Source organism: Vicugna pacos, chromosome 8 (genome assembly GCF_048564905.1).
Source record: "Vicugna pacos chromosome 8, VicPac4, whole genome shotgun sequence".
Lineage (NCBI taxonomy): Eukaryota > Metazoa > Chordata > Mammalia > Artiodactyla > Camelidae > Vicugna > Vicugna pacos.
Genome location: NC_132994.1, coordinates 20,229,461 through 20,254,358, shown reverse-complemented (window position 1 = coordinate 20,254,358; position 24,898 = coordinate 20,229,461). Strand labels below are relative to the sequence as shown.

Sequence of the window (24,898 nt, the reverse complement as noted above, 5' to 3'; positions counted from 1 at the left end):
TTGTCTACTGAAATAGCTACCAAAAGAGATGTTCTCTGCCATCGTACTAGACAGTGCAATGTCATATGAAAAGTGAAACTGCTAGAGCATGTATTCTCAGTAGGGGTGATATCATCTCCCAGTGGGTCAAAACTGGGGAGAAAAAAATCTTATTCTTTTATGTATAAAGCATAAATATGCATACAGTACATAAACAGATATATGGTATACATGTGGTATTAAAATTTGGGGGGACCATTACAAAAAAACCTTAAAAGGCTCCTTACGGGGTCAATAATGAAATAAAAGGTTGAGTAACTGTTCTAGAGCAATGGCAAACACCACAAAAAGCAGAAGACAATAATGGAAACTTAATTATTGATGCTATTATTAAGTTTATGAATCAAATGACACCTGAAGTCTGTTCTAGCTCTTAGCTTTCCACTTAACTAAGCCAATATATCCCCCTTACTGTTTAAGCAATGTTGCGCTGAGTTCCCGGTTACTCGTAACAAAAGTCCTATTAACTGATAAAATATGGAACTTTTCTTTGATGTATTATACATGCCAGTGCAACAGAACGTTAAAGTGGAACTATTTTAGTCTGTTTCTGCTAAGCCTCCATGAAAATAAGGCCAGATGTCCTCATATCAAAAATAAGCCAAGTAAGATGAGAATCCCATTTAGAACATGCAAAGAGACAGTGGAAAATGGATTTCAAAACTTTTTGCCGTCATCCCCTGGGCGGTATAAAAGGTTTAAAGCTAAACACAGAGTTGAAGGTCAGAGAGTAGTTATTAGGACACTGACCTGAGGATGGGTGGTAGAGAGTGCTCAAACTGGGAGGGACTTCAAGAAGTTCACTTAAACAGTCTGATATGTACCTCTGGAAATTTGTGGAGACATAATAGATCAGTGACTGAAATTGACATGAATTTGCAAAGTCCAAGCTTCTATCCATAACTCAAGAAAATTAAAGAAGTTAAAAGCAATACAAACTCAAAATTGAGATGAAATAAAACAAATTCAGCTCCCCTCCCTCATTTCTCTGGATTCAAACTATATTACTTAGGATTCTTTGATTGCAAGTGACAAAAATACAACTTGAATCAGCTCAAGTGAAAAATGGGAATTTACCAGCTGACCTAATTAAGTCAAAGAATGGGAGAGGTGGATTGGATCTTTGGGATGATTGGATCCAGAGATATAAGCACTGCTGGGAGCTGGGACTTTATTATCAGAAGCTACTGAAGAGGTGCAGGCAGACCAAACAAACAAACAAATTCTGCAAGCAAACAGAACAAGAACTGATTCTAGATTATCATCAATAACAGAAGTCCAAATCAGTGCATAAAACACAAAAGCAGAAGTATTGAGGTTGATATTAAAGATCATGTAGGAAATTCACTTTGAAATGTAGCCAACAAAATAAGATAGATGTATGTTTGAGCAGATGAATAGACAGATACATGATAAAACAAGTATAGTAAAATATTAATAATAGTATCTTGGTGGTAAGTACACATAGGTGTTCACTGTAAAATTCTTTCAACTTTTCTATATGTTTGGTATTTTTCATAACAAAATGTTGGAAGAAAAGCAGAACAGCATCATGGCTGTAATGATTAGTCTCTTGTCAGTAGGATTCTAGTACTAAACAGAAGGTATGGAAACCAGATCTTGTACTATAGGGAAAGACAGGACTGGAAAAACCTATTAATTCACCCAGAATAAATAACAAATATTTCTTAATTCTTAGTAGTATCCATTGTATTAAGATCAAGGTGTTAAACAGAAATTAGAGGGGGAGGGTATAGCTCAAGTGGTAGAGTGCATGCTTAGCATGCACAAGGTCCTGAGTTCAATCCCCAGTACCTCCTCTAAAAATAAATAAACCTAATTACCTTCCCCCTTCTGCCAAAATAAAGTAATTAAATAATACAATAATAAATAAATAAAATATTTTGGGGGAGGGTATAGCTCAAGTGGTAGAGTACATGGTTAGCATGCACAAAGTCCTGGGTTCAATCTTAAGTACCTCCTCCAAATATAAATAAATAAATCCAATTACCTTCCCCTCATTAAAAAAAAAAAAGAAAGAAAAGAAACTAGATATGATCTGAAGAGGGACAGGATTAGGTTAAGAGGTGACCATTCTAGTTTGGGGATTTGAGTAAAGAAATAACAGGTAAAAATGGTTATCCCATTGATTTAATCTGCTTCTATTTGGTTACTAGTGCACTAAGCATCATATTACATGTAGAAATAAAGCTGATTATGCACTTGGACAACTGATGATGGGATCCTTCATGGAGATTTTTTTAAATGCACACAGAAGAATGTATATATGGTGGGTGATAACTTTTGAATTTGCTTTTGGAATTTTGAAGTTTAGGTGTTTATGTAGCATCTAAATAGGTCCAGAAATTCAGGAAATATTTGAGCACTGGGAGAGATGGGGAGTTACTGTCATAAATGTGGTCAGGACCCTGGGTAAGATCATCCAGAGACTGTACTGTGAAAAGAAATTATTCTTTCTTTCATTCTCTTACCCATTCACCAAACTATCATTGAGTGTTACTAGAATTACAAATAAAAAATGACAGAATGTTTTCTAGAAGTTCGTAACATCTCAATTGCCAAATTCAAAGGCTTATTTGCAAACCCAAATGTGTTTAACTCACCTCTGTACAGCATTTATTTGGTTGGCTATCCCTTAACTGGAAGGCTCTACCCCGGTGATTATTCCAATCACCATTATCCTCATTTTCCCCCCTTTCTGACCAGTTCTTTCCCGTCTCTTACTGAGACTCAGAATTTTATATTCGCAGGGTTTAATCCTTGGTCCTTAAACTTTCATCTCAACCTCCAATTTTCCCCGTTAGGCTCCAGGTCAAACTGACTAAAGTTTAACAGCTAGTTTAAAACTAAAAAGTGTGTTGATACCACAACACAGCAACACTTTCCACTTTGTAATATATCATTGACCTCAGTCTACTAGCTTGTAGGAATTTGAATTTTACTCTTTCTGAGCCTATTTTCTTAGGTCCTGTAAATGGCAACAAAAATAATTTGCAAGGCTACTGTTAATGACTAAATTATAAATGTTAAGCACCTAGCATAGTACTCCGCACAAGACACGTACCACTAATACAACCCGTAACTTCAGATGAATACGACAAATTAGGCCAAATATAAGTTATCTACCTTACCTAATATTAACTTCTGTTCGTGAGCACTCAGCCTACATAGTGCTACTCAGGTTACATGCGCTGGCTCGCTCTGTATTATTTTCTCTCGAAACTCTTATAGCATCACGGGTTGGCTCAAAGTAACAGTAGTAACTGCTTTCTTCCAAATACATTGAGGGCAACACATTTTCCAAGGTTTTTTAAAAAAAAACAGTTCAGTTTAGTTTAGAAGTGATACTGAAAAGTAAGCTTCGTCACAAAAATTCAATTCAGCACTACCCTGTTCGTCTGCAGGTCTCTGAGAGAAAAGAGAACGGGGCCATAATATAGTTCACGAAGCAGAGTACTAGCTATAGCTTTTATCTTTCCCGCTGGTTCCTAAAGGACCAACCGCACTTAAAGTCCATCATGCTCCGCGCCACTTCCGTTCGCGCGTTTTAATTACGTCAAAGCGTCAGTTCTCGCGGTATCATCCGGTCGCTGAGGCCTTTTAACAAAGATCTCGCGAAATTTGTCTTACAGGGCCAGCTAGTCTCTCACCCTCCCCCTCTCCACCCCAAACTGCCCTTCCTTTCTCAGTCTGTGTCACCAAATTCTCCCCTCCCCTCCCTTGAGTTCTCGGCCCTCCTCCCATTTCCGATTTCAGGCCGGAACCGGAAGTTTAGTGGGCGGGGCCCGGCGGCGGAAAACGCAGCGGAGCCGGGCCGGGACTCGGCTGTGGCCGCTGCTTCTATCCCCGCCACGGGTCGCCGTGGCTCCAGGCTGAAGGTCGGTCCTGAGGCGGGTGGGCGCGGGTCTCCCCCGGAGCGTCCGGGCGGCAGCGTTCCCGGGCCCCTCGGGCTCCGCCAGGGATCATGTCTACAGCCTCCGCTGCTTCCTCCTCCTCCTCGTCGTCCGCCGGTGAGATGATCGAAGCCCCTTCCCAAGTCCTCAACTTTGAAGAGATCGACTATAAGGAGATCGAGGTGGAAGAGGTGAGCGAGGCCGAGCACGGAGGCGCCAGCCCCAGCCGGTCATGGCCTCTGCCCGGTCTCGACTCCTAAGGCGGCACTCTGACCCCTCTGTTTCGCTAGGTTCCCCACCGGAGTCCGTCCCCACAGCCTCACAGAAACCGGGTGTAGAGGGGGCTGTCCGCATTCAACTTTTCCGGGGTAGCTCTCTTTTTTCCTCACTTCGGCACTATTGAGTTAGCTTTGATACTCTGGTGCCTGGATTTGGTTCATCTCAAACAGAAGGATGAACTGGTGAGATCGTGTGGTCCACCAGTTCTCGAATCTGTAAGTAGTAAATTCATCAAAGACCGTGACCGTTTTGGAGTTTTAGTTCTCTAAGACATGGTGTTCTTAAGGGTTCTTAATGTATTCTGTTCGACTTCTAGCGCAGTGCTTGGCACACAATGGGTGCTCAATGGATGCTTGGTAAATTAATATATCATCGTGTCTAATACAGTTTTTCCTCGAGTACCGAGTAGTTCTCAGTTTCGCCGATTCCGTAGAGCACTAGTTGTAATATTAAATGTTCTGCCTTCAATTAGGCTAATTTAGATTAATTTCACCATTAATAACGTAGACTGGTATACAATGAAAAGTTGTTTCAAGTAGCATATTCTGAGAAGATAACTAATGATTTCAGTGACAACCAGAATGTAAGACCAGACTAGAAATCGCTGTTAGAAAACCAGAATCCATTCCTTATTCTGCAATGATTTAAATTACTTTAGAGCAAGGTAATAATTTGCCTTTATTACATTGCTTCTTTTCACATTCACAGAGGAATAGATTGATTATAAGAACCGTAGAATGAAGTTTTAGAAAAATAAAAGCTGTATATATATATATTTTGAAGACACACTTTAGAAACTGTTAAGACTTTGGTTGAAAATTGTATTTATCATTTTACCATTTGTTTATCATTTTAAAAATATATTAAGCACTTTGCATTACATGTGTTATAAAGAACCCTGTATGTCCTGCATTACAGACTGTCAGAGTTATCTCTACTTTAAAAATCCAAAATTATTTTTAGGTAGTGGCAGACAAAAAATAGTAAGATAATTATCCTTCAACAAATAAATTCTTTTCTATGCATGCTTTGGAAGAATAATGGATTACTTAATCATATTTTTTACTTAGATAAAATAGCCTCAAAGATCAATCACTGAGAACAACCTCATTTTACAACGTAGTGTAGTGGGAAGAATGAAGCCTTTGGCGTTAGATGAAAATTCAGTGTATCAGCTGTGCCACTTACTATCTGTGTGATTTGGAGCAAGTTTTCTGACTAACCTTTTTGAGCTTTGGTTTCCTTACCTATAAAATAGGGATAATACTTTCTTATTTCATTTTATCTGTGTAGCAGATCTTATTAGGCAGTACATGCAAAACACCCAATACAGTGCCTGATACACATAATGAGGAAACTGAGTTCCAGAGAGGAACAGTGACCTGCTTTCAGATCACATGTCTAAATGAAGGACCCATATTTTGGAAAGAGGGAGGGAATTTGTGTGTGTGTGTGTGTGTGTGTGTGTGTGTGTGTGTATTTTCTATGGAGGCTATGATAAATTCCTTTTTCAGAATTGGATAGTTGATCCAGCTTTGATGGCCTTCTTTTTCTTTCTTTTTTAAGAATAACATTCAGTGTTAGAAGAACATTCTTTCTTTTTTAAGAATAAAAATTCAGTGAGTCAGTATAAAAGAATTACAGTTTTTAAATAAGCATTTACGTCCACTCTGTGGCGAACTGCTATGCTTGCAGACTACAAATTGTTATATAATAATAACTTGTACTTCATGGTCTACCAAATGTTTTCACAGACTTACATCATTTGATTTTTACAACCTTCGTTTTCACACACTGCTTTATAAAGGATGTTACATTCTTGGTTACTAAGGCATTATTTATCATTTTGCTGCTCTTCCCGCAAAGTCGTTTAACTTCTGATTGGAGTTCGATTTCCAAAGACCCTTCCTTCAGTTTAAATAATGTTTCAACCTTTCTTTGCTACATTTAACATTCTTGAGGAGTAAATTTTTGTTTTGGGATGAAATTTTCTAATATTAGGCAGTCATTTAGTTTTGTTCTTTTCATTTTTTATTACCCAATTTATTTTCACATTAAAGATTGTATTTAGGCCTTTCTAATGTTAAAGATGTTACATAATTTTTTATCATATTCTTTATTTTCACACATTAAAATAGTATTATTATATAATCCTAGGGCAGTCAGTAACTATTTCTGAACTTACATTCTACGTCTAGCTTAAAATCATGAATAAGGGAACAGAGAAAGATGACTAGACACAAAAAGTTACTTTACATTGCTTTCAGTATTTTATATGGTACCAGTGTATTGCCTATAAATAAAGAAAATCATTTTCTGTTTCTCAAATAATCAGTATAATTGATTCAGTTAGAAATTATGTAAGAAAAATACTCCCAACCACAGGCCAAATATGAACTCATTTAGTAGATGTGTATTTTTAAGGTATCAGCTGATTTTAATCCTTACATTTCTCATATTGTAACTGAGGAATATCAATGGGGAACTTCCTAAATTTAATTCTGATATCAAATTATGTAAGGTCTAAGCATCAGAAACCTATGTAGGTACTTTTTTTTTTCTAAGTCGTTTAGCTTTTATCATTCTCGATCTGGGTGTAGAGAATGTTAGAATAAATGGTGAGATATGTACATTGGGGACTAGGTTGCAAGAAGTGGTAAAGGCAATGTGGTATGGTAAAAAGTACCAGGCTAGGTATTTAGAAAATGTAGATGCCCTACTGATTATGCCATAATATATTTCAGTAACTTTGAGCAAGTCACCTCATTTTTGTGGGCCTCTGATTTCTCATGTAAAATGAGAGATTGAACAAGATCATTTAAGGTCTCTCCTGGTTCTACAGTGAAAATACACTTATTGTTTCCAGTATTTATGCTCTGTTTCCACAGTAAACATTAAGGACAGTGATCATGATCGCTCGTGAAATGTAGTTTGTGACTAACTAATCCTGGTTAGATAGGGCAAATGATACCCCCACTTTACAGATATCGACAAATGGTCATAAAGTTTGATTTGCCGGAAACCTCATGTCTAAGTAAATGGTAGAGTGGGGAATTGAATTCAAGATTTCTCACTCCTGAGTCACTTGCTCTTACCACTGGATTTGCAGTGTCACTTAGGTTCTTTCTGAAGTGCTCTATAACCAGACCTTATTGTAAGAATGAGGAAACAAAATACTGATTTCCTTTGTAATAGTTGGACTTCAGTATTTAATGAACGTTCTCTGTGCATAATACTGCGAAGATACTATGGAAGATGAATAGAAGGAGTCTCTCTTTAAAAACTGACTTATTGTGAGACTAAATTTTCAGAACCACAAATTTAAAACCAGGAATGTAATGTAAATTGAGCACTTAAGCCATAATTTGTAAGTAGGGTTTATCACAGAAGGCTCCATAGAGTGAAAAAATTTTGAAACTAGGTTTTGAATAAAGTAAGCGTCATAGATTGGGAAAGGTATTAAGATAAATTGTCTTTGCAGTTGTTCTTCTCCTAGAATGCTCTTTCCCCCAGAACTTCACTTGGTTGACTCCTCACCGTTCAAGTCCCACTTCAAATGTTACTTCCTTGGAGAAGCTTTCCCTGAGCAACCTAGGTATTTGTCACTTCTATTATCCTTCATGACACTTACCAGTAACCAAAATTGTGGATCCCCCAGCAAAATGTAAGCTGCCTTATTCCTACTTGTAACTCCAATGCCTAGCATCTAGAAGGTTTTCTGTAAATATTTGCTGAATAAGTAAATGAAGTTACCACAACATAATCATGAGAATTTAGTGTCCATATGGCTCTTTTGTATAATGATTCTTTTATCTGATAAAACCAGAGGTTGATAGATTAGTGATTTGGCTAAGGCAGCTAAGGCAGCATTTACACTAAAATTGAAATCTGATTCTCTTTCCAAATGTAGACTCCATTACAATCTATTATACCTAACAAATACTTCTGTTTAGCCAGGGGTAAAAGATGTTGTAAAGGGTCTAGTGCTGTGGGCAAGCCATGTATTGGTGGGCCTTTACTAAAATACTGAAAAGATCCTGTTTAGCTTGGTTGCTTTTTAAAAGGGAGCCCCACATTTTTGACATCAAGAATAGCATATGTACAAAGCACATGTAATCACTGCAGCATTTGTATGTTCTTAAGCTTCATGATAGAGACATGCAAAGGTTTTGTTTTAAAGGGAAATACAGAAAGAACTTTGGCAGTGATGTGCATTTTGTAATTTTAGGTTATAAGTATATAGACAACTGATAATAGAGAAAACTTAATTTATAGTTGTCTGAATAAACTGATTCTATAGGTTAGTCAGTATTTAATTACGAATATCCAAAATTACTAATAAACTCTTCCATGTGAACTTAGTGATCATTGGTTTCGGTAGAAATCTGTAATTGTTAATCACAGTGAAGAGGTAGCCACAGCCATAACTTTTATGCTGTGCAGGTGTAGCTTAAAAGATGACATGAGCATATTATTTGAAAGAAAGGCCTATCAGATGTCTTATGGCTGGTTTTAAAACACTACATGAAAAATTCAAAAGAAAGTTTGAATAATCAAAACTTTCCTTTTATGTTATCAAGTCTGCCTTGTCAGCAGATGGCAGTTCCACTCTGCCACAGTTTATTAATAGATAGTGAAGTTCTGAAATAGTTGGAGGCTCCAAGTTCTAACTAATAAATGTTAAGATCTATGCTTGTTCTGTCATGTTCCAGATTCCTAGCCAGAGCAATGACAGCACAGCCAGGGTCCATTCACATAGACCACAGAACAAGGCCAAAGCAAACTGACAGCTACAGTCACTGAACTAAAAATAACGTGATTTGGGGACAATTAAGAATTATTTCATGTAAATTAAGAGCGCAGGAGTGTGCATCCTTTTCCATTTAGTTTACTGTAAGTGTTTTTTTTGTTTTTAATAATCTGACTTAAGTAAAGGAATGGAGTAGTCTTCCATTTTAAAGAAATTCATTTTTAAAGGAGTTGCTTTCTTTAAACACCAAATTCTGATTTTGGTTTTTGTGATTTTTAATACTAATTGCATGGAAATATTCTATACAGCATCTCATATTCTTCTACTATACTTTTTATTAAAAATTAAATTTCAATCTATTTTATTGTATGAGACTAAAGTTGTGGACCCAAAACCAAGAGGGCTAAACCACAGGAGAAGAGATACATGTAATAAGAGAGTTAATCTGAGGACATTTTAATTTAGGAAACACTCAAATTCAGAAGGAAATATTTCTAAATTGACTTCCGTTTTAAAACCAAAGTCGTTTTTGCATTCCTCTGCTCTTCTATTTCTACAGGTAAGGGATTGTGAAAAATACCTGTAAGATTTATTTCTAGGTTCACCATTTTTAATGGATGTGTGTGATGGCGGAGATACCTGTAATTTGGATGTGTGCCCTTTTTTACACTCTTGGTGAAAAGGTGAAAATTTATCTTTGGGGAAAGCTGTCACTTCAAACTAATTGTTAATGATAATGTGTCAAAAAAACTTATATTATTCAGATATGAGTGCAATCCAAAAAGCATATTTGATTTGTGAACAACTTGAATGGGAAATTTGGTAGTAAGTAAAAAGTAACTTCCTTTCAGTGTTTTATATTTGAGTATTAGGTTTTTCATTGTTTACCTCAGTTGCCAGTGTGGCTCAGTTTGCCATTTGTGCCACTCTTTTCTCCTGATCTACCATGTGTCAAGAAAAACACTGGATTACTCACAAAAAATTCTCCTTTTCCTTTCTTCCTGCCTAAGAAGTTGTCTCAGTGGTCTGAAAAATTTCCATAAATAGTATCATCAGCAAGGGAGGGCTGTCTGGTCTATGTGATGGCTTCCACTGAAGTATCTTGTCTCACTGTTAATTCTGGTTTTAATATAACCTAATACAATCATCCTCAAACATCAGAATTATGTGAAGGGCTTGTTAAAACACAGATTGCTGGACCTTACCCATAGACTCAGTAATCCTGGGTGGAAACCTGAGAATTACATTTTCACAAATTTCCAGGCAATGCAGGTGCTTCTAAACCCAGAGACCACACTTAGCCATTGGCTTAACGCTTTTTGCTGTTATAGAAATGCATCTTCTTTCTTTCTAAAACTCTTATTTTGGTTTCTGTGGCACTTTCCTGGTTTGCCTGCTACCTTATTAACTGTTCCTTCTCTGTTTTTTGCTGGTTCTTTGTCCTCTGAATTCTTAATGTTGAAGTGCTTCAAAGCTCAGTTCTGGGATCCCAGTATTTACATATTATTTTTTGGTCATTGTATCCAATTGATTGACTAGAAATACCAACTAAATGCTGATGACTCTCCCAAGTTTTTATCTTTTGCCTGACTTCTCCTTAAATCACATTTCCACTTTCTTTCTTGATATCTCCACTCTGATATCTAATAGGCATCGACATACTAAATCAGAACTCTGTCTTTAAAAAAAAAAAAAAAGGAAATCTTCTTGCTCCATTCTTTTTCTTCATGAAACTGTTGCTGAATCAGAACATTATCCTTCATTCTTCTCTTTCCTCTCCACCTGTCCTTCCTGCATATAGATCATCAGCAAGCTCTCTAAAACATACCGCAGACCTGCCCATTGTGCTGCACTACCATCACCCTTGTCCTCAAAACTGTTCTCTTGCTTGGGCTGCTTTGACAGCCTCCTCCCTAGTCTCTCTATATACTCTAGCTTCCCTACAATCAGTTCTTCACTTTAGAACTAGAATGATTTTTTTTAATGTAAAATCATGTCACATTCCTCCTTAAATTCCTCTAATTGTTTCCCATCATACTTAGACTAAAATCCAGGCTCCTTTCCATGGTGCCAAGAGCCATTCAAGGTCCAGACTTGCCTGTCTCTTGCAACTCTATCTTGCATCACTCTTCCCTTCTCCCACTGTGCACCGCCCACACCAAACACTCCAAGTATTTCTCTAGGTCATCACTGAGTGTCACCTTTCTCAGTGAGGCCTTGCAGGACTATTTTGTTTAAAGTAAGGCGAGGTCTGGGTGAGGGGAGCACATGCACATGTATACACACACACACATAGTTATGCTTGGTTTCTTCTTAGTGTACTTACCATTTTCTAAAACATTGTATCTTTTTCTTGTATATCTTGCTTCCCCTTTATTCGTCTCCTTCCATGAGAATATAAGCAGTTAGAGCAAGGATTTTGGTTTGTTCACTTACATATCTTGAATGCATAGAATAACACCTAGTCTAAGATGAGGGTTCAAATACTGTTGAGTAGGGAGTGAGAGGTGTTTTTCTTCCCCTTTAGGGCCTTTACATTAGTTGTTTCTTCTTTGGTTGTTTCCTTGTATCATTCAGATATCAAGTTAGTAACCTTGGATGGCCTTCCCATACTATCCAGCCATAAGCTACCACCAGTCTCTCTGTCATATCATTCAATTTTTTTGTTTTCTACATGGCATTTTTTTTACAAACTGATATTTTTCTTATTCATCTTTTTGTCTGTTGACTGTCTTTTCTCTCCTCGTCCACCCTTACAACCCATTGCCAAAAAACCAGCCTCTGTACCCCTTAGCCGAATTGAGATTCGGAGACAAAGTTTGGGGAGGATAAAAAAGAACAGCTTTATTGATTTGCCAGGCAAAGGGAGTCACAATAGGCTAATGCCTTAAAGACTATGAGCCCCTCTTGGGGATGGGGTCTTGAGGTTTTATAGGAAAGCTGGATGGAACAGGAAAGGTGATAACAAACAGGCATTTTATAGGGCATTACATTCTTTTCATCTTGATTAGAACTTGCTGTTGTTATGGAGGGATTTAGGAGGGTCTGCCCATTTTCTTGAGGTTCAGTCCATGACCTTTCAAGACCTCTGGGGTAAAAGGATAAGTTATTCTAAGAAAAAATGCACAGGGAGGGGAGTGTATTAGTCATATGATCAGTTTAGCTAGAAGTACAGGCCTGAACAACTCAAAAGCCATCTAGTTAGTTTTCTATTCTTTCACCCCCACCTCACCCCCTTATAACTGAAAGTACATTCTGTATAGATCAGGACCTTTGTCTTATTTACAGCCATATCTCTTGTATCCTAGATGGTAGCTGGATATAGTAGACAGTCAAGAAACATATTGTTTTAAGGAGTAAACAAATAAAATTCATTGTTCTCTTGGCATTAGCCTCACTTCACCCCTTGAAAGCAGGAGACCTTACCCATTTCCTCCTGCTTGCTGACTAGGACTTCCCCTTGGGCTTTCCTTGATCCTCTGAAATTCAGCGGAGCTCTGCACTGAGCTCCCTGTTTCTGAGCTGACTTCCATCCCACTGCCTCTGATACAGGCTCCAACACTGCCCTACAACATTCTCCTTTCTGCAGTCAGAAGACTTCAGTTTTGAGTTACCTTATTTTTTTCTTGGCAAGAGTATTTCTGTATCATTTCCATATTCTGTCGGGGCTGAGAAACCTGAGTAGGGCCTCCCTCTGTCTATCTCCCTTGCCACACTTACTCATTTGTAGCTTTCCGTGTTCTGTAAGGCAGCTTCCTCCTGGGGATCTCAGTGAGGAGTTGTGGGGGAAGGGGCGTGGGGGTAAGTCTTTTCTGCCCTCTTGAGTCTGTTCTGAAAGGGGAAGGGTGGTTCTTTAGCCACCCACCTTCATGGACTCTCACCTTTGGCTCTCTTCAGCTGGGAGTGTTAAAAAAAAAACTGTTTTAAGTGCCATTGTTTTGTCCTGAAATTTCTTCTCAACCTCACTTTCGTCCCATAAAAGCAGGGGTCATTTCTTTATATTTTTTTTCTTTCACCCCTAATATTTATGCCATTTGAAAAAAATAGGAAGTTACTTTTTGATACTGTGACATGGTGATTTATAACAAATATATGTTTGGTCATTTGGATGACCAAAATATACTTCTCATACGTATTTGGTCTTTGTCTACAGTTGCTGAAACTCTCTGAATTTCCTAAATGATGAAAGAGATAAAGATATCTTGAGGCTAATTTTGGGTCACACCTAAGGGTGGGTCTGGTTGCCAGGAGAACCAACAATGTAATTAGAGGGTTGGAATGTTCCGTCTCACCCCCTGACCTCCAGGGAGGGGAAGGGGGCTGGAGGTTGAATCAGTCAACTGTGGCCAATGACTTAATCAATCATGTCTGTATAATGAAGCTCCATATAAACCCAGAAGGACTGGTTCAGAGAGCTTCTGGGTTGATGAACACTTGAAGATTGAAAGAGAGTAGGGCACAGAGAGGGCATGGAACTCCATCCCCTTTCTGCTTACCTTTCCCTATGCATCTCTTCCATTCTTGACTTATATCCGTTTGTAATAAACTGATAATCTAGTAAATAAAATGTTTGAGTTCTATGAGCTGCTCCAGCAAATTATTCAGACCCAAGGAAGCGGGGGTGGGGGGGGACTTTGGTGGTTGATCAGAAGCACAGGTGATAACGTGGACTTGTAACTGGCCTCTGAAGTGGAGTAGGTGGGGAGCAGTCTCGTAGAACTCAGCCCTTAATCTGTAGGATCTAACGTTCTCTCCAGGAGGGTAATGTCAGAATTGAGCTAAATGGTAGGATATCGGCTGATATCTGAGAATTGCTTGGTGGGTGGGGAAACCTCCCTCCACACATTGAAATTGGTGATCAGAATCATTAGACACACAGAAATGTAATTCTTTAAGCATTGACTCTACCTCTAACTTCCTTTGAATTCACAGCAATTATTTTTTTCTGTCATGTATTTCAGTTTATGTGTACAACCACGGGCATCTTGGACTTTATTATCTTTGTAGATCTGTTATTTCACTGTACATGTGAAATATCTTATGGTCCTAACATGAGTGGAGGTTTCTTAAATTCATGGGCTCTCGTCTTACGTGAATATGCCTGTTTTGTATTTAAGAGCATTCAAAAAAATTGCTTTCTTAAGCAAAAAGAAAGAAGTTTATCATGTCCTCATTTGCCCACATTTTGTTCCATGGTTTTAAGTTGCAAGCTCAGAGTCAGCCACCATCTCAGCACTAGGTGGCACTTGTGCATCACAGTTAGTCATGCACGCCTTACAGTTTTTGCAGCAGATGCATGATCCACAAATACAATGTTTGAAATATTTTCTGAGAACAGGAAAATGAAACAAGAGGAGACCTACCCAGTACTAGTTGCTTTGATGTATCTGTAAATACATAGTTGAAGAATATATTAAATTCTTAATCATTATTCCATAGTAATATCAATAGGTAGGCTGGTCTCCATCCACACCCTCTTAGCCTAATATTGCCATAAAGCTGAAATTCATTTTAGGACCTGTTTGCTGTTCATTATTGTGAGAGAAATGAGGCGTGTAGCTCCTTAAACTGATTCATAGCCAACTCCAAGCACTTCTTATTCTTTTGTAGTGTTTAAGAAAATGCCTAGTTTTGACTTATGAACACTATGGGTATCCACTGAGGAAAATGTAAGCTTTTCTTTTTACTGTTGAGAAAATAGAAGCTCAAAGACTTTAACTTGCCCAGTATTGATAGCTAATAGGCAGACAGAACCTGTATTCAAACTCAAAATGTAGGGTTCCAGATGCTGGGTGTGCTCTTTTCATTATTCTGATGGGGCCAGGTTTAGCCAGCACCCACTTACGTTAAAGTAATTGGCCAACAAGTGCAAATGACTTTCCCTTATGAGAGGTTTGGAGGAGAGCTAGTCTAATCAGTAGGAGATCCCTGGGAACCCAGGGCTAGAAAGAGGAAAAAAAGGGCAAGTCACCAAAGGAAAGACTAGCTATTGGAGATGTCGGCCTACTTTTGCCTAGAGGCCACCCAGTTTCCTTTAAGCTGATGACACACCAAGGCTGAATATAGAATGAATTGATCATTACTCGCTCTAGGCCTCAAATCCTTGCTTCTCTGACCCTCTCATCTTGGCAGCTTGCAACCATGTGACTCAGTTTACTTACCTTTAAAATAGAGAAGTATTAAATGTGCTAATGAGTGAAAAGCACATAGACTAGTACCTGGCACATGGTCAACATGCAATAAATGTTAACCATTTAAGTGGTTTTATACATTAAGCAAAGTGAGGAATGTCCATAGTGCTTTGTGTAATGTTTGGAGAGGAATTCAAGCTATGGCTAGAGTGGCCATCCATCCCAGTTTGCAGCTACTGTCCTGATAGTTACCATGTGCACCCCTTTCTTACTCTACTTAGAGTCCCAATGTAGATAGTAAATCATTTGATCACCTTAACTATAGCCAGCTTTGTTTAGAAGAATTTTCTGCCCGGAGATTTGTTCATATAATTTGTCCTAAAGTGAAGACTCCTTCTCCAAGAGAAGGTATAGCTGCTCCTTTCTAATACATAATACAGATATGTGTGTATAAATTAGGATCTTTAACATTCTCGTGTTAGACTTCCTGGCATCAAACTGTACTTGCGCTTTACTAGCTATACAGCCTTGGGCAAGTTAGGAGACTTTTTGAAACCTAAGTACGTCATCTGTAAAATGAAGATAGCTCAAGTACCTGTCACCTCCAGTTGTGTAAATGATATAATGTATGTAAAGCACTTAACTCAGTGCCTACTACATAAAAAAGACATTGTAATTGAGAGCTGTACAGGAAGATAGATTCTTTCACTTAAGGAAGTATTTAGATCCATTGAAAGTTGAAAGTTTGGAGTAGATGGCACCTAACCAAGGTCACTTACAATGATAAAATAGAATGATTTTGTTCTAACAAGTATTATTTTAATATTATGGGAAATTTCAAACATTTATAAAAGTGGAATAGTGTGAGAGAGGAATGAACCCATGAGATACCCATCAGCTTCAACAGTAATGCAATATATGGTCAATTTTTATTTTATAACTTAAAAAATAACTTTAATGGGATATATTTTACATATTCTAAAATTCATCCATTTGAAAAGTACAATGATTTGTACACATTTACTGATTTGTGCAGATACCACCAAAAATCAGTTTTCAAACATTTTCATCACCTTGGTAGAATTCCTCCTACCCATTTACAGTTAATCTCAATTTTCACTCTCAGCCCCAAACAACCACTGATCTACTTTCTATCTCTATAGATTTGCCTTTTCTGGACATTTCATCTAAATTGAATCATTGCGATACATAGTCTTTTGTGTCTGGCACTTGAGCCTAGTGTTTTTAAGGTTCAAACCATGTTGTAGCATGTGATAGTTGTTCATTCCTTTTTCTTGACAAATAATATTCCATTGTATATATGATACCATGTTTTGTCTGTCCTTCACAATGGCCAGTCTTTTATCATCTATATTTTTATCCTTTTCTCTCCACTCCCCACCCCTATGGAATTATTCAAAAGCTATTTTTAATTTCATAAATATGATTGCTTACAACATTGATTATATGTTTTTGCTTTTTATTTTTATTTTTCCAAATCATCTCCTCTCCTCTCATTCATCTTGCCTGTTTTAATTTGTTTTCTGTCTCTGTCTTTTTTGTTGTTTTTGGTTTTACTTGAGAATGAAGAGGTGTCTAGACCGTAAACTTTAAAAGATACAGTGCATTTCGTCATCTCCTCACTTTAATGAAAATTCATACTTGCTCAGTGGCAAATCCAGATCGTTATGATTTTTTAAATCTTAAAGAAGTCTTTCAGATTGGCTTCAGTGTTATGTGTTGGGCAGGATCTATTTCTTTCTGATTCACTTGGTTTTTATTTTAACTCAGGTTGTTGGAAGAGGAGCCTTTGGAGTAGTATGCAAAGCTAAGTGGAGAGCAAAAGATGTTGCTATTAAACAAATAGAAAGTGAATCTGAGAGGAAAGCTTTTATTGTAGAGGTAAGTCACGATGTCATTTCTGTCATGTATTTCTTCATGTAAGATACTCTGTGAATTTAATGCTATGAAAAAAAAATGTTTCTCAGTTGTTTTGTTTCTGTATACTTGAATATCAGCAGTTTGGTTGAACCAAAGGGAATGCCATAGGAATATTTTTTCATTCACACTCTTAACTCTGATTAAAAATTAGGGGAAAAGAGACCTAGTTACATAAATGAATTCATCCCTGAATTAAAATACAGTTTCTTCTATGTAATTCAGATCTATTTCAAGGCATAGAATTTAAATTTTAAAATAGAAAAGGAGTGGTATTCTCTCCCATTATCTAAAATTAAGAAGGGAAATTTTATGCATTCATTTTTGACTGAACATTTTTAGAAATTCAAATGAGATTATTTTAAGGGAAAATAATTTCAAATTTGGTTTTTCTCATTTAGTGCAAAAATGTTCAACTCTGTTCTCTTACAGATTTGATGATGAAAGAGAATTCAATAATCATGAGATAATTGTATTATCAGATTCATTCTTTTGTGCTGGTTTTGTATATTAGATCATAGTATTTCATTAAATCAGTGGTTTTATCACTTTTTAATTTCATTGGCCAATAAATCAATGGTCTTTACCTTATAAACCTTCTGACTTTGTGATTTTATTTATTTATAATTTCAAAATATACTTTATGGTATTTTTAAATGTATAACATGGAGAAATGAGAGCTTAGTTGTGATGGGATAAAGTGGATCTTCGTAATTAGTTGAATGAGTTGAGAAAGGCTGATGAATGGTTTGACATCATCAAGAAGAAGGCTTATCTCTAGTAGTATGCTCCAGAAGTCTGGCTTTATCTTGTCTTATTCACAAGTTTTGTTTATGGTTTAGATGAGGTCATTGATTGTATTACTGTTGTGTTGGCAGTTTCCAAAAAGCATATGTGTTAAATACTAGGAGTGAAAAAGATCATAATAGCTTGGAGAAATTAAGTTTTCATCAAAGTTATAGATAACATGTAATTTAAATTGGCAAATGGTTCTCCACATATTCGTACTAAAAAAAACTTTAATCCCATGTACCTCCTCCCATCAAGTTTTCTGCTTCTCAGAGGCAACTACTTTGAGCTTAGCTCTTAGTTTTGTTTGGTGTCCCCAATCCAGAGACTTACACCTTCACTGAAGAAGGTATTATTATATTTCCATCTCTGTATTTATCTCTGTGATATATTTCTGTATTAAATATGTATCTCTATGGTTAGAGAAGTATCCTCATACCTTCTCTAAAGAGTCAGCCTCTAATGGTTGGGGTAGTAAAGAGGCAGTCACTAAAGCTGTTTGAATTCAACGGGGTGGGCAGTCTTTGGTCTAACATTTAAACCATGTGTCTGCTCTTTTATTAACTGCCTTGAATAGGTACCTGGTACTACCACCACTCCTCACTCTTTTGGAGGTTTTGTGAGATAAATCTGGTTGCCTCTCACTTTTTCTCATTTCTTTAGGTCTGCTTTGTCAGTTACTGCTAGTCACTTGCTTTCCAATTCCAGAAATGTGTACTCTTTTCTCATTTCACATTCTCTTCATGTTTCTGAGTTTATGCCTTGAAAAAATACCTTAACTGCCTTAGTGGCATTTGAGGAAGGAACAGGAATAAATGCTTGAATAATCTGCTATCTGAAGCTCAGTGCTGAATCTTAACAAGATGAAATATATATAGTGATATTAATTATTTTTTTAGGACTGGAAATCTACAAATGTTGACTTTAGAAAAATACTGCTTTCTAGTAGCATGTAGTAAAAAGTTTCACCTTAGTAGACTTTATATGAGCCAGCAGTATAATGTAGGTAACAGAGAAGGAGAAGAAGAAAGGGGATAAGGCAGAAAAGAGGGAGAAGAAAGTGAACAAGAAGCATTTTGGGGGATACGTTAATAGAAAATGTGAGAAGAAAAATGAATAGAGCCAAACTAACCTCAGTATGAATCATTGGATTGGATTGGATTGGATTGGATTGGAGTGAATTGCATTGGATTGGATTGGATTGGATAAAACTGAAAGTAAGGAGACCAGGTAGGAGAAAGCTGTAGTAATTACCAGTGGTTCAGGTTGGAATTGCTAAGGCAATGGTAGTGGGAATAGAGAAGAGAGGGTTAACTCAAGAGATGGGAGATGGAGGGAAGGGAATACAGTAATGCGGATTTTAAGTCAGATAGACCAAAGCTCAAACCCTGGCTATACCACTTCTTAGCTCTAGGGTTTTTAGCAGCTCACTTAACTCTCTCTGAGCCTTATCTTAAAGGTACCTCATCTTTATAATGGAAATAATACCTACCTTGCAAAGTTGTGAGTCTTATACAGTATCTGTAAAGTGCCCACCAGTGCCCGGCATAATCCAACCATAGCTATGAAGATGATGATGGTGATGATGATATGGCATCTTGTGTTTTGGATAACTCAGCTCAGTGCAGTCTCTAGGATGGCATCCTAACATTTCTCAGCAAAGTTAATTTCTTATTATTATTTGTATTTATGCCTTGTTCATAACTCTTGTTATAACTTTGCACATTGCTTTAATTATTTACATGTCTCTCCCCTACCTAAACTGTGAGAAATCTAAGGCAAGGATTCTGTGCCATTCTGGGCAGGCAAGCAGGACCACAATGCCTGCTACGTAGTAACACAGTAAATAGTGATTGTTGAATGATTAAACTAATGTTTTGTATAACCTTCAGATGTTAATGATGCTGTGAAATCACTTCCTCAAAAGTTAGCACTTTTTAAAAAGAAACCTTAATTTGTTATAGCTTCGGCAATTATCCCGTGTGAACCATCCTAACATTGTAAAGCTGTATGGAGCCTGCTTGAATCCAGTAAGTTTGTCACTTTTTCATTATACCTGTTTATAAGAAATGATGTTGCAGATGTGTGCAACTGTGTAGTTCATGTAGTTATTTTGATCAGTTATATTATTTCTGGGGAAAAAAAACTTTACTGCGTGTGTTTCTTATCTATTGGCAACACAATATAAGGGAGGAGTTGTCTTACGTGCTCTTATCCAGTAACCTCATCTTAGAAGGCTTCCAGTATCTTGTGACAGCATCAGTTCATTAGCAATGGGGAAAGTCCCCAAAGATCTTGTGATCATGTTTTTGTATACATCTCCAGTCTTAGACAATGGACCCCTAGAAGACAAGATCTTAGATCATAGATACTTTTTTTTTCCCCTTTGGTGCTGTTCGCATAGTAGTGGACAAAAACAGTGAGTTTTAATGCATTTATAAAATCAAAGGTTGAACTGAGTTACCTCTCAATTTCCCTTAAGATGCTGTAGCTCTGTGGTTAATTATTCTGGCATATGTTTCCTTTAGGTATGTCTTGTGATGGAATATGCTGAAGGGGGCTCTTTATATAATGGTGAGTATCATTAGACCTGTCTTTATCTAAAAGAGTAAAATAATTGAAAAGCTTTTAATATAAACTGTAAGTTACTTAAAGTTCTTCACAATTTACCCTCAGAGTCCCAAGAGAAGGTAGTTAAAGAAATCTGCTAAAGATTAAAAATGAAAAGACAAGATGCTATAATGTTAATATGTGAAATTTAGAAGTCTGAGTATATCAATCTCTTAACTTGATGGTACTCTTCATAATGTTAAAAGCATTGAAGTAAAGTAAAATTTGTGTTTTAAATAGATTTCAAAATATCTTTATACTGCTAATTTTTTTCTTTTTCCTCTCTCTTAGCTTTGAGCCTCATGTTAGAACTCTAACCATATGTCCTTATTCTGCTTTATTTTGCTTTTTTTCTAAAAATGAAATTGTGAAAACTTATTTCACAGAACATTTTAATAACAGTGAAAGAAATGTTTCATTTAGTTACCTTTATAGAACAGAGCTAACTCTTTCACTCTAAGAAACACCAACCATATATACAAATGAAGTCTCTTGTCACACTATTTATATAAAATGTAGCATTTTATTTTTTAAATTAACATTTTATATAAGCTTTACTTATATTTACTGCTCATGTTCATTATTGTTAATGGCTATCTGATACTCCAGTGTTTATTTGGTTGAACTATTTCTAGTTTTTAGCTATCATAAGCATAATTATGAACAGCTTGATGCATATTATTTTGTTTCTTTCTGTGCTATTTCTCTGTATCTCATAGTATGCCATCACGTTGCTTATAATTTATATTATCGTATGAAAGACTGCATCTATCAATATGAAAAATGTTTGGTAATGTATATTTTATGTGAATATATGTATAACATTTAATAAGAGTACTATTAAATATTAGGTACTTATGTGGCAGTTATCCATTTGAAATTATTAGCTATTTTCTATCATTTTATTTAGAAAAGAATTAAAAGCAGGACTAATGGGAGCATGTGTAGAAAAGTACCCAGTCATATGTTCTGACAGTACTTGCATTCACCTTGTGTCTTTTGTTATATGCAATAAAGTTCTTTTTAGTTTGTGCCTTTCTTTTGCAGTGCTGCATGGTGCTGAGCCATTGCCGTATTACACTGCTGCCCACGCAATGAGTTGGTGTTTACAGTGTTCCCAAGGAGTGGCTTATCTTCACAGCATGCAACCCAAAGCTCTAATTCACAGGGACCTGAAGCCACCAAAGTAAGTTCTAATAATGTGGCATCTCTCTCTCGCCAGCTCCCACCCACGCCCTAATTTAAGCTGATTGTTACACATCATTTTTCTATTCTCTTCCTTTTTGATTGCTCAAGAGCGTTTATTTTTTATTTTTTGAAGATTGTTTATTTTTAACTCACCTTCATCATTTAGTCGTTTATCTAAGCTTGTATTTTAGAATGTTTTCTTTAGTGGGGTTTTCATTTTATTTGAATTTTTATTTTTAATAATTTCTACCTTAGGTTAGCATATGTCTAGAGTCTGTTAGCCTATATATCTTACTTTGTGCCTGCAGTGTATATTTCCCCTACACATTTAGTTCTATGAAAGCAGACAGATCTGTCTTGTTCCCTGCTATATCCCTAATAATTACCACAATGTCCACACATAGTACATATTACACAAAAATATACAGTTATTTTTTGCCTTTTCAGAGGAAGGCAAAGGGCATTTCTGGCATCTCAGTAGAAATTGAAAACCTTCTGGATTTTTCCATATTGTGGATTTGGGGCTTTGAAAGAACTTCAAAATTCCCTAAATAAATACTTTAAAAGGCTAAAACTTTTGGAATTTTTTCATTTTTATGGATACTCAGGTAAAGAAAGTAAACATGGTATTTATTGTCCCAGTTTCTCTCTAGTTTTTCCCTTCTGTACCCACTTGTAACAAAGTGAAAGTCCCCACGTTCCCTTCCCCCCACCCCTGGCCATCACATCAGTCCTCAGATCTGAGGCTTCCTCTGGGAAGGCAGTCTCAGATATTCCATTCTCTAGATACTGGTTTAAAGCACCGAAGCATCCCTTCTGGGTATAACTCTCATCCTCACATCTAATCTGATACCCTCTATCTAGGTTTCAATTCTTGGAAACTCTTGTTCTCACTAGTGTACCTTATTTCCACTCCCAGGCTTAAACTGATTTCTCTTTCCCCAGGTCCCTGGTCATATAATGCTGAAGTCCCAGATTTATGGCACTTTTATTTTTTTAACTTGACTCCTGAGGCTGTTGTCATAGCTACCTATCTTGGCTAGTAAAGAAGTACTCACTTAGACTTTTTTTTCCCGGTTATGGAGATTGTGTCCTTCTTTCTGCTCCCTGTATTAACACAGAGTAGAATTATCAAAGCAAACTCATGAAAATCATAGCTCTTATCCAGCAACAAATTGACTGATTCAAAGGATACAGGCAAAATTCTGGCACAATGTGTCACTTTCCTGGAGAAGCTAGAAACCATTAGATGCAACTCCGAAAAGTGACCCTTCCACATTAAGGTGTGTTTGGCTTTGGAATAACTGATAAGTTATTAAATAATATATATTAAAATATCTCACTAAAGGAAGTCATTGCAGTTTTCTAACATCTTTTATCTTCGATAATCACACAGCTTAAATAGCTACTTCCATTCTCCATCCAACCATTCCCCATAAATCTGTAAATTTTAGGTTTATTTAACCAACCTATTTAGACAGATCAAATATGTCCTACTAAAATCATTTGTAGATAGGGACTCGCCTTTTGCTAATACATATCATTAACATACTTACAAGAGGTCTGGTCTAGGTCATTCATTCCTCTTGAGCATCCTTATGGTTGGACTCATCCTGTAGTACTGCAGATCACCTGTGGGGTACCCAAAATACAAATTGGGCTTTAAAATTAAAAGTGATTTTTCAGAATGTACTGAGGAAAAGAAAATTCTTTGGAATGGCTGTGCTTTCATATATAATTGTCTACAAACACACGTGCTGTATCTGATTGTCACTGGAAAACCTATGAATTCTGTAGCCAAGAAGAGTTCCTCACAATGGTATATAAAGAAGACACCTGATGATGTGGTTAGGTGTTTTATACAGTGTGTTTATGCCCCTATTTTATTTATTTTTTACAAGTTCATTTGTCTGATGAGTAAAGGAATAGTAATTTTAATAGTAATAATATGAAAGTCATTCAGAAAAATTATTGTGGAATTTTGAATGTACCAGGATGAAACAAGGACATCAGTTACAGAATTCTTATCTTGGGTAAAGTGTAGTAAGAACTTGAACAACAACAGTGAAACGGAAAATTTTTGTTTTTGAAGTACAAATAAAGGTAATTTGCAAATAGCATTTTTTTCGCTTGAATTATCATAGAAGTATTTGTGGCATTATGGAGATTTGAATAGTAGTTTATCTGGCTTATCTTAGTTATGTTGGACTAAAAATTAATTTTCTAAATAATCTCTCCAGTTAATTTTTGAACAAAATTATATACAAATAATTTATAAATTATGATTATAATGAATCCCCATATACTGTTACTGAGTATTACTACAATATGCTGTTGCGAGTTTGAATTTGCTGTACTTGCCCAATCAAAAAAATCCCAATAAGACAGGTTAAAAGAGATTTGGAATTGATAGTGTCTCAAAGCATCTAAAGTGAGTGAAACTCCATTTTTAAAGCCATATACTTTTAATCCAGGCCTTTAGGACTATTCCAGATTAAGATCATTCAAATATAAAGCCACAGTAAAAATTATCATACCCATAAGGATACCCAATTACCATGAGTGAAAATCAGCATAGATAACACAAAGCAGAATTAAGCCATCAAATGGTAATACTCCAAATGTTTGTAATTATCAAATATGGACTGTAAAATATATATGCTTAAATTATTTACAAAAATAAAAGAAGGAATTAAAATGTGCAAGGAATGAAAACTATCCGAGGGGCCAAAAGAACTAAATAAAAAACATTTAGAAATAATTAAAATTTTTAAATAATAGATACGAAATAGGTGGTGAGATTTAGTGAGCCGTAAAATGTATCTGCAATTACCCAGGGTGCAGCGCAGACAAATAGATGAGAAAAATGATAGGTTAATGAACACAGGGAAGAGGAGAGGGAGGACTAACAATGTAGATTTTCAGTAGAATAAGATAGGATGGAACGAGACTAATTCAAGAGGGATTGGCCAGGAATTTTCCAAATAAAAGTTATGAATTCTAAGCAGAATAAATGAAATCTCCCCTATAACACACCATATTGAGACTACAGAACAGCAGAAACAAAGGGGAGATTTTCCTGCAGAAGACTGACAGGCTGAAGTATACTTTTCTTCACCAACAATGGAAGCTAGAAGACTGGAATCACAACCTCACAGAGCAAATAAAAAATATCTATCTTCACAGAATTGTGTACCTGCCCTATATTATTTTTAAAGGGAGAAGGTGTAAATCAAAAACATTTTGAAACAAAACCTGAG

At 36.4% G+C, this 24,898-nt stretch overlaps 1 protein-coding gene and 1 long non-coding RNA gene across 6 annotated transcripts in view; one reads left to right on the top strand and one right to left on the bottom strand.

The window, feature by feature from the left end:
- The first annotated feature begins 3,834 nt into the window (after positions 1–3,834).
- Positions 3,835–24,898, top strand: part of MAP3K7 (mitogen-activated protein kinase kinase kinase 7) — a 64,446-nt gene continuing 43,382 nt past the window's right edge. For 4 of the 5 annotated variants that reach the window (XR_012074852.1, XR_012074850.1, XR_012074851.1 and 1 more), the window contains exons 1-5: positions 3,836–4,144; positions 16,905–17,015; positions 19,805–19,870; positions 20,369–20,414; positions 21,498–21,636. Coding sequence is in view for 2 of the 5 variants with exons in the window: in XM_006200279.4 (XP_006200341.1) it covers positions 4,025–4,144; positions 16,905–17,015; positions 19,805–19,870; positions 20,369–20,414; positions 21,498–21,636 (482 nt within the window). In the remaining 3 variants the exon portion in view is untranslated. Of the gene's footprint in view, positions 4,145–16,904; positions 17,016–19,804; positions 19,871–20,368; positions 20,415–21,497; positions 21,637–24,898 lie in introns of all 5 variants that reach the window. The other variant, XM_006200280.4, reaches the window with a different exon arrangement.
- On the bottom strand, positions 11,801–13,194 carry LOC140697846 (uncharacterized). Its single transcript, XR_012075212.1, has 2 exons — positions 12,703–13,194; positions 11,801–12,093 (listed from the first exon to the last, which is right to left on the bottom strand). It is a non-coding gene; the product is annotated as an uncharacterized lncRNA (long non-coding RNA).